General features: G+C 43.1%; 1 protein-coding gene across 1 annotated transcript in view; it reads right to left on the minus strand.

Annotated features, from left to right (window-relative positions):
* The window catches only part of LOC311246182 (uncharacterized protein), a 49,267-nt gene extending 40,732 nt beyond the window's left edge, over nt 1–8,535 (minus strand). Inside the window, exon 1 of the mRNA XM_084336299.1 lies at nt 7,909–8,535. Within this exon, the coding sequence (XP_084192425.1) occupies nt 7,909–8,369 (461 nt within the window). The 5' untranslated portion in view covers nt 8,370–8,535. The remainder of the gene's footprint in view (nt 1–7,908) is intronic.
* Nucleotides 8,536–10,959: the final 2,424 nt, after the last annotated feature.

The following is a 10,959-nucleotide window of genomic DNA, read 5'->3' on the forward strand; positions in this document are numbered from 1 at the left end:
TGACAAGTTCAGCTATTTGAAGTCATTATTGACAGACACGGCCGCAAACGTAGTCGCAGGATTATCCTTATCCGACGAGAACTATGACAATGCAATTGCAATGTTGATGGAAAGATTTGGCCGTAAAGATTTGATAATAAACGCACACATGAACAAGCTCCTTAATCTAACCCCTGTAAAGAGTGCCACGAACATTAACGCACTAAGGAGATTGTATGATGACTGTGAAATACAAGTGAGGAGTTTAGACGCACAGGGCGTTGTATCGGACTCATATGGAAGTCTACTGTGCCCGATTCTCATGAAAATGATTCCCGAAGAAATAACCCTGGAGTTTACGCGTGTTCAGGCTACAGGGTCTGTATTGAAAGTCAAAGACCTAATGACATTCCTGCAAAGGGAACTCGAGAGTCGGGAAAGGACAATGAACTTGACACAGAGAAAGGAGACTCCACCTCCACCCGCAGACAGTGTCTGGGAAAGGAGGAGTCGGCGGCCCCAGCGCGCGGGCGCCGCATCGACATCTACATTTTACGCAGCTGATAATGAAGATGGAAAAGCATGTGTATTCTGTAACAAAAGCAATCACAGATCAAAGGACTGTTCAGAATTCACTGCTGAGATCAGAAAAGAAAAATTAAAGGTACAGGGCAGATGCTACAGATGTCTAGGTGCCAGGCACACTTCTAGTAAATGCAAAGTGCAGGGAATGTACTGTGAGGAGTGTAATAGTGTATGGCATCATAGAACAGTGTGTACCAGACAGAAGGGCACACAGAGTAATGTTAGGGAAAACCCCACAGATACTGTAGTGTCAATTGTCCCAACATCAGAAAGGGGCACAGTTCTGCTGCAGACAGCGACTGTATGGATAGAAACACCCACACGCAGCCAGATAGTGCGATGTGTTATGGATGGGGGTAGCCAACGCAGTTTTATAAGAGAAGATATCTCAAAGGCTCTAAATCTACCAGTAGTAGGAGAGGAGGTATTGAACCTGCACACATTTGGCTCGCTAGTACCCAAACGAATAACCTGTAGGAAGGTTATAGTGTATCTGAGAAATATTCAAACCAACCAAGCAGTGGAACTAGAACTGCTGGAGACGCCACTGGTGAGCACGTCATCAAACCTGACAACAGCCAGTGAGAAACTGAGAGGAACGCTGCACAAAAGAGGAATGCAACTTGCTGATACCCCAGTGAGGGGAATGGAATCAGAAAAGCTTGGAATATTGATCGGAGGTGATCACTATTGGAAAATCGTCACTGGACGAATGGAGAGACTGGATGACGCACTAGTTGCGCTCGAAAGCAAGTTTGGATGGTTAGTGCAAGGAACTGTCACAACGGCGATGATGTGTGTCACAGAGACTCCAGACGTGGACGTGATGCTCGTGAGCATGGGAGAGGAGCAAGCGCTTTCAAACCAGTTGCGCAGCTTCTGGGAAACTGAATCCCTCGGAATTGACATGTCAAAAGAAGGCCGCGCTGAGAGCGCAGACGCGCTACTGAAATTCGAGGAGTCAATCAAATACACGAACGGGAGATATGAGGTTCGGTTGCCATGGAGAGAGGAACAGGTGATCATCGCTGATAACTACGCCACAGCTGAGAGTAGATTTGCTCACCTGGTAAGAAGATTCCATAGCAACCCCGTACTGTACCATAAATATAATGACGTCATCCAAGAGTATCTAGCCGATGGAATAGTAGAAATAGTAGAACAGGTGCAGCCCAAACAATTGGAGAACCCTATCTACTATTTACCCCATCATGCTGTAATTAGAGATCAAAGAGAAACTACTAAATTAAGAGTAGTATTTGATGCGTCTTCACATGGAAGAGATTGTCGGTCTCTTAACGAGTGTCTCCAAACCGGCCCCAATTTAAATCCAGACCTGTTAGGCATTCTAGTCAGATTTAGACAGTATAAAGTGGCCCTCATGTCAGACATTACGAAGGCCTTCCTTCAGATCTCTCTAAACGAACAGGACAGAGATGCACTGAGATTTCTCTGGACCACCGGAGACACATTGTCAATGGACCAGATCAGCATTCTGAGAATGACACGAGTTCCATTCGGAGTGTCCTCCAGTCCATTTCTATTAGCAGCCACAATTCGTCATCATCTAAAGAAATACGAGAATAAATATCCAGAGGTCGCAAAAACCCTAGATGAGTGTCTCTACGTAGATGACTACATCTGCGGTGCTCACACAGTAGAGGAGGCTTTAAAAATCACTCAAACAGCCAAGGAGATCATGTCTGAAGCTGGGATGGATTTGTGCAAGTGGAAAACGAATTCAAATGAGCTGCAAAGAGAATGGACACAACAAGTGAAAAATGAACAGGTGGAAGTCAAAAGCCAAACGCCAATGAAAGTGTTAGGGCTGACATGGAGAACAGAAACAGACGACTTTGTGTTTGAAATGAAGGATTTTATTGAACATTTAAAAGACAAAAAAAACACGAAGAGAGGAGTTCTCCAATCCACAGCACGAATCTTTGACCCAATAGGTTTTTTATCCCCATTTAGCATTAGGGTAAAATGCCTGTTCCAAAAAATTTGGGAACGGGGTCTCGACTGGGACGCACAGCTCCCAGATGACCTCTCCGAAAAATGGAACCAGTGGTGCGCTGAAATTCCTGATTTAGGCTCTATAGCCATAAGCAGAAGTTACACTTCAGAACTACAGAATAGTGACGACACGCTTTTAGATAAAGAGATCCACATATTCTGTGATGCGAGTGAAAAAGCTTATTGTGCAGTAGCCTATTTGCGCACGACAGATATAGATGGAAAATGCACCACTAGTCTAATAACGGCCAAAACTAAAGTTGCTCCATTAAAGAAAATCACCCTACCTCGACTGGAACTGATGGGAGCTTTGATAGGGTCTAGACTAGGAAAGTTTGTATGTGAACAATTAAAAATGCCTGAAATCAAGACACACTATTGGACAGACTCAATGATCGCTCTCCATTGGATCAAAGGCACGGCTAAACAATGGAAGCCGTTCGTTCAGAACCGAGTGATCGAAATTCAGAACCTGACCCTCCCAGAGAACTGGGGGCACTGCCATGGAGCAGAGAACCCGGCCGATCGCGGCACACGGGGCTCCAGCGTAAAGACACTAAAGGATGACTCTCTGTGGTGGCACGGGCCACAGTGGTTAAGAGAGCCAACCGGAAAAAGTACGTCAAAAGATGATATTGATGAAGGAGTGAATTTGGAGGAGTGTGTGGTGCAAAGCCAGATAGTGAAAGAGGAGAAAACAAGTATGTGTTTGGGCCCGCTATTTGACCTGGGAAAACACAGCAAACTCAACCGAGTCCTGCGCGTCACGGCGTGGATGCTGCGTTTTACAAACAATACACAGAAGAAAGAAAAAAAGAAATCTGGTCCGCTGTGCGCAGAGGAAATCAGAGAGGCGGAGAAATACTGGACAAAACTCTCCCAAACAGAAAGCTTCCCAAAAGAACAATCAGATTTGTTAAATGGAAGAGAAGTGCATAGAGGCTCAAAATTAATGAGCCTAAAACCGTTCACGGATAATGAAGGGCTTCTGCGCGTCGGAGGACGGCTTCAGGAAACCAACTGGGATTACGCACAGAAACACCCTCTCATACTGTCCGGGACTAACCCCTTCTCCTTGCTGGCCATAAAGAGAGCACACAACGATGTATTCCACTCTGGTTTACAAGACACCTTGACACAGGTGAGAGAACAGTTTTGGATATTAAGAGGACGCCAGTTGGTGAAGAAAATGGTAAAACAGTGTCTCGTCTGTCGAAAAAGTAAATTAAAAGCAGGCCAACAATGTACTGCGCCCTTGCCCAAAGATAGGGTGACAGAGGCCCAGCCGTTCGAAGTAACGGGTGTAGATTTCGCAGGGCCATTATATGTAAAGCCCCAGAATAAAAAGGCATATGTAGCTTTATTTACTTGTGCAGTGACAAGAGCTGTGCATTTAGAAATAGTATCAGACCTCAGCACAGATTCATTTCTTTTGGCCTTTAGACGATTTGTGGCCCGACGAGGAATCTGTACCACGATATATTCAGACAACGCAAAAACATTCAAGCGTGCAGACAAAGATCTGAGACAGGGCTGTACACTGCGATGAGATTATCGCGAATTGCCCCTTTAATTGGCCGTTGCGATTGGTAAATAATATTTGGGGGCGGGCTTGCGAGTAGTGATTTCAAGCCTTGCATTCGCATTTCACTCCTAAATTATCCAAGGCTGAGCACTCACTCTGATAGACTGGCTGACTGTCTGATTTAGCTATGAAGAAAAGTAAAGTTTCTTCATAGCTCATTTCTTCATAGAAAGTCACAGGCACCTGGAATCGCGTGCCTGTGACTTTCAATTCCCTTATCGCTGCCACTGTTGCCAGGTTTTCCCGACCGTTATAACGTTAGCATGTTAGCATGTAGCTAATGGCAGACTATTTGATTCCTTAAGGCAAGCCAAGGGCTCGAAATTGCCTGGGTTTTGGTTATATACTCCCGAAATGCTCCCGCTGTTTGGCTACTTCTATGTGCAGTGAAAACTACTCGAAATGCTTTAGAACCGTCATTGATTTAGTTCAGGGTTAGCCGCGGAGCTAACGTGAGCTAACGCTAGCTAATCAAGCTCACAGAGAGAGATAAACAGCTGACAGCAGGTAGTACAGGTACAAATACAATAAAACAAGGGGTGGGGGCTGTTGTGTAAACCTTGTACTCTTTAGTTCACATAATAGACGGAATGTTTGTTTACTAGTCTGTATCTATGGTCTGTACTCTGTAAGCCAGGAAGTACCATGGTGCAACATACAAATGTGTCCGTGTAGCAACACAAGCCAATACCTTACAGAGGCCCGGGGAGGGAGCTCTCTGTGTGTGTGTGTGTGTGTGTGTGTGTGTGTGTGGAAGAGAGAGGGAGAAAGATAAACAAAGAGCATGATTTAGTGTATGTCTTAGAGCTGTGTTGCAGTGTGCAGCAGATACTGACTATGAACACTGTTAATACACCGTTATCAATGAAAGAAGAAATGTTTGCAGCTGTGGTAATACGAAGTTCAGTTGGTTCATTATAAAAGATACAAACCTGACAACAAAAGCACTTAAATGTTAAATAAAAGGACCACAGTAATGAGGCAGGAGGAACATATTTTTTTTCACTATAATGGTAAAATTGTTATTAAAAAATTTGCCCCTAAAAAATATTTTTTGCCCCTAAATTTCTCATTTAGGGGCAAGTGTGCCCCTAGTGAAAAAGCTTAGCGTACAGCCCTGTGAGAGCTATGTATAATTTGATAAAAGATACGAAGATACAGGAGTTCTTTGCAGGGAAAATGATCACCTGGAAATACATAGTAGAACGGGCAGCTTGGTGGGGCGGGATGTGGGAACGCATGGTGAGGTCAGTAAAGGTGTGCTTAAGAAAGGTGTTAGGAAAAGCGTTTTTGACATTTGAAGAGCTTCAAACGTTGCTTACTGAAGTGGAGGCTGTTGTCAATTCAAGACCCCTCACCTTCACACACGCAGAGTGCGGAGAGCCTGCTCCGCTAACCCCAGCCCACTTCTTGGTGGGACAGAGACTCACGACCCTACCTCCACTGCCCACTCCCCCCAATTACCACGCTAATGCTGACGCAGCTAAGCTCAACAAACGGTTACAATACCGTCAGAGACTGATCAACGGATACTGGATTCGATGGAAGAAGGATTATTTAATGGAGCTGAGATCAGCACACACAGCATCGAACAAGCCCAGCACATTCAAGGTGGGCGACCTGGCTTTACTGCACGAAGACAAACAGCCAAAGCATATGTGGAAAATGGGTCGCATTGAACAGGTGTTCGTAGGACGGGACGGAAAGGTTCGTTCATGTTCGTTAAGACTCCCCAAGAATCTGGTCCTGAAGAGACCGGTACAGCTGCTGTACCCCTTGGAACTAGAAGAATGATGACACCATGGGAGCTCATCGGGGGGGAGTTTGTTGTGACTTTTTGATAGTAATATATAATTTGAACAGCTTGAAATATATCATTTATTATTGTAGCAAAAGGTGAAATGAAATTGGCATAAATATGTTTTATAATAGCCTAAATGGAGATTCAAGTTAAATTGTTTATCATATTGTTTAGAATTAGATTGCATTATAGGACTGTATTCTGTGGTGCACCATCTTTGCCCCCAGTGGGAAGTCAGCTGCGCGCAGGCCTATAGCCACACGCTTCAACGCTAATTAGCAACGCGTGCCACCTGTAAAAGGGTGTGTTTGATCCTTCGGGAGAAGTTAGTTGACAGAATGTTTGTTAGAATAAGCTATGCCTCGCTGCTGCTCTGCTCTAGAAAAACCTGTAAAGGGAGAAACGAATTAAATGGATGGAATTGAGAACTACATTTCTGCCTCTTGGTCGTCAATGAAACATGAAGAACAAAAACTGTGAAATATGAATAATCATACGTGTTTAAATAAGAAGAGGATTTGGAACAGTTTATTGTGCAAACAAAGGGGAACTATCTTATAAATGGCCTTTTTGAGTGTTTAGCATTGTTTCCTAGCTATGTGAACTTATATTAATATGATCTATGTCTCAAAATTCTCATATTGGCGCATTCTTCCAATTCTCCTCTCACAATATTCACCCTCACTGAACTGAGTCATTTGAAATGTGCGTGATATGTGATGTCAGAGAGACACCGCTGCATGTTAATGTTCAGGCCGACGACGCCGCTGCGCAGTGGTTTAGGAGCCCAGGCTCAAAACGGCTCGAGATCTTGATGTAGAAAAATGCTGTTTTTGAGGACTTGATTAGAAATACAAAACAATGAATAAAAAAAATATATATATTACAGAGGTGTTCCATAGACTCACAGGAATTGTGTAAAAGTGCCCAAATAGTGAAAGAAATAGTAAAATAGTTCCCCTTTAACCCTTTCCCCTTCCAGTCATTAAGGTCTCTAGTGGTCATCGAGGGAGGGTACTGCTTGCGGGGGGAACGAATCTATTTATTCATCTATCAGTCACTAGGTGTGGGAGGGCTAACGGAGGTATTGGGGGAAGTGAGAGCAGGTTGGGGAGTACTGCTGACCACCCCGGAAGGGCGAGGAAGACCAGAGTACCAGACCAGGTTGGTAAATCCCGGGCCCCATCCACTCCCACTGCCGGCCTCCAGTTTGACGCTCCAGGCCCAAAGACGAGGGTGCAGTCAGACGGAGCTCTACTGTGTCCCGCTACCCAGTGACTGTGCACACCCGTTCCCACGAAGCAGGGATAATCCACCCTGCTACACTATATGATGAAAACGATATATGATTATATATGCGATTGTATTGTAATATGTTTTATGTATTTTTTTTTTTTTTTTTTTTTTTTTTTTTACATATAAAACAGAACAATGCTTGATTTCAATGCCTTTGCATATGTCTGTCCAGGAACTGTAATTCACTCACTAAGGTCTTGATATTCTTCATTTTCATCATTTCACTGTTCAAACTGTATTTAATAATAATTCCTGGAATTGGAATATCACTACATTCGAACTCTCTAACTCAATAACTCTCAAACCAAATAAATGTATACGTTGATTGATTGATTGATTGATTGAAAACTTTATTGACAGATTGTAGAATGGGTACAATACAGTACAGCTCAATACACACAATTGTTAAGGGGATGCAGACCAGAGAAAGACTTTCGTCTTGTTTACATCAGGGTCCCCCATTTTCAATTCATCATAACATATGTATATATGACACACACGACATACAGATAGACAGTTTGTTGTTTTGGGATCAGCCTATGCGTGACATCATTGCATAAAACCGCTTTATTTTGTATTTCATTTGCATTACAATCTTATAATATTATAAATACTGTGGTGCTGCCGTGCTGGTGCTTCAACTCACCTGAGCATTGCCGCGCGCTCCACTTGCTCTCTCATCCAAAGCGCGTCGCTGACCGCGGAGTCGTCATACGACAAGAAGAGGACCCGCGCGCTCTCAGGCAGTTCCACAACCAAGTCGACTAAAGACGACTCCGAGTTCCATAGGCATTCTAGAAACCCGGACTTGTTAGTAAAGGCGTGAATTATTAAACACCCCTGCGATCCTGTTGGCTGGTAAATGAAATCCCCATCCAAAGTTGCGACTTTAAAAGCTGCCGCTGCGTCGCCTGGCTCACGGCCCGCGGGCTGGGGGGCTCGTTTGTGTCTCAAGTTGACAGTGTTGTTGTCGACAAACTGACGGGGAGAGAAGAACTCGTCCGAGTTGAAGTTCTCGTCTTGGCGTTTCAATTTCGCCGCAATAAGAATCACATGAGCTGTCACATGCAACCAAAACAACACAGTCTTTGAAGACGAGAATACCATATTTCTGTTTCTGTTGCAAATTAATTATGTTTCCCACAAATGGTCAGCAAACACATGCGCAATTTACGAACTTGTCATTATGTGTGATAACTATTTTATATGATTTGAAACCGTGCAAAATATCCCGATAAAAATGACAAGCAAAAGCAACCTACTTCCCCTTCCTTTTTCTTCTTCTTCTTTCTTTCTAGTTTAACGGCGGTTGGCATCCCTAATGGTTCATTACCGCCAGCTACTGGATTGCAACAACTTATTATAGATATTAACTATTTTCTTATATTTAAAACTGAAGAACATAAATCTGAAATTAAAACATTCATCCCATATAGGAGCTTGACAATGTATTGTTAATTTTCTTATATTTAAAACTGAAGAACATAAATCTGAAATTAAAACATTCATCCCAGCAAATCTCTTAGTTACATCAATATTGTGGTGTCAAACTGGTCTCATACTTGTAGGTTAACTAATTTTATCTGCAAAAGGCAAACAAATAAATAAAAAGCCACGATGAATAGGTTCCTGCTGGGATTTGAACTGACCAATTTTGGATTGTGAGACTGCTTTGAGTGAGCTGCTTGACTATAGGAGGATGACAAATGGATAATCCATCCATTATCCCTCGCTCCTAACCAGACACTACCATTATATGCTAGCTTTTATTCTCTCCACCACTTCTAACCACATTGTCATTTTGGATTCATTGAGACCCAAAATTCTTGCTGTAGATATTTCTTGATAAATCACATTGAGATATGTAATAATCCAGACCTTTCGGCAAATTTTTACATTACAAAAACTGTACATTGGAGGTGGGTGGGTGGGGTGGGGTGGGGTGGGGTGGGTGGGTGGGGATGGGTAGGCGGGGTGGGGGTAACTGTACATTGGATTATCGACGAAAAACCTTACTTGGTCCAAGAAGAGGGTCTTGTTAGGACATTTACTGTACATGACAAAAGAAGCCACCCAACTCCTCGCAGTGGCGAATCCTTATGGAAGCCAACGGAAGCCAGGCCTCCCTATCAAAATATGAATTAATATCAAATATCAAATATGAAAAAAAAAAAACATTTTGGTCATTTCATTATGCCTGTTTTTAATATAGTTTACATTCTTTTTCATCTGTGCATCTGTGTTATAATTTTTTTTTTTATTTTTTTTTTAATGTCTCCCTCTTCTCCTTCTCACTCTCTCTAACATACTGTCAGACTCACTATGCTCACTGCAGCTAGAGGAGAGGCAGGGGGTAGGTGTCTTTCTCCAGCCTCAACCATGTGATTCATGTATGTAGAGTCCAAAACCGATACTAGCCAATCAGATTCGAGCTGACTGCCACACCTTAAAAATTTAAAACGGGGCTGTGAGCAGAATAATTAATCTGGCATCCCCTCTGCACACCTCCCCTCTGCACTCTAAAAATTGTATTGATTGATTGATTGATTGAAAAGTTTATTAACAGATTGCAGAATGGGTACAGTACAGTACAGCTCAATACATACAATTGTTAAGGGGATGCAGACCAGAGAAAGACTTTCGACTTGTTTACATCAGGGTCCCCCATTTTCAATTCATCATAACATATATGACATACATGACATACAGATAGACAGTACTGCTACATCTATACATTTATGACATATCAGATTTGCAAATACAGTACTGTTTGTGATACAAAAGTGTCCAGAAAAGGAGTGTATATACATTTGGCATAGAAACTGTACATTGGAGGAGGTTGGTTGGGTGGGTTGGGTGAGGGCTGTACATTGGAGGTGGGGGGGGGGGGGGTTGGGAAGGGGGGACACACACATTTTACACTGTACATTGGAATATTGACAAAGCCTTACTTGGTCATTTACTGTACAACTAGGTTAGGACATTTGTAGGGGCCAGTTTCGAATTGCAGTCTCACGTAGGTGTTTTTTGATAGTGTTTTTGAAGGTGGGTAGTGATTCACATTCCTTTACAGCTTTAGGCAGGGCGTTCCACATTGATGTGGCATAATTGCGAAACGTGTTTAGTCCCTTGTTTGATCCGAATCTGGGTTTTACATGATTTGTGGAGCTCCCTCTGGTGTTGTGATCGTGGTATTCACTGACCTTTGGGAAGTATTTTGACATGTACATGGGTACCTTGGTCGCGTAGTGTATCTTGTAGACCAGGCCCATTGCAAGTTGCTGTACTCTGTCGTCTACTCTAAGCCATCCTAGGTTGTCAAAGTGGGCAGGGGTGAGGTGGGTTCTAGGAGTCAGGTCAAGTAGTAGTCTGACTAGCTTGTTTTGAGATGTTTGTAATTTGTTTTTTAGTGCCTTTGAGGTGCTTTGGTACCATGAGGTGCAAGCATAGTCGTAGTACCCTTGAATGAGTGCTCCTGCTAGAGTCTTCAGGGTATTCTTGTTTACCAGAGAGGAGATCCGGTACAAGAATCGCGTTCGTTGGTTGACTTTTTTTATTACATTGGATGCCATTTTGTCACAGGAAAGATTAGCCTCTAGGATGGAACCCAGGTAGGTAATTTTATCTTTCCTTGTGATAATATTGTCACCCACTGTAACCGAGAAGCCGTCGGTCTTGCTGAGTTTGTTATTTGAAC

The sequence above is a fragment of the Notolepis coatsorum genome (assembly GCF_963971535.1).
Source record: "Notolepis coatsorum genome assembly, chromosome: 19".
Classification (NCBI taxonomy): domain Eukaryota; kingdom Metazoa; phylum Chordata; class Actinopteri; order Aulopiformes; family Paralepididae; genus Notolepis; species Notolepis coatsorum.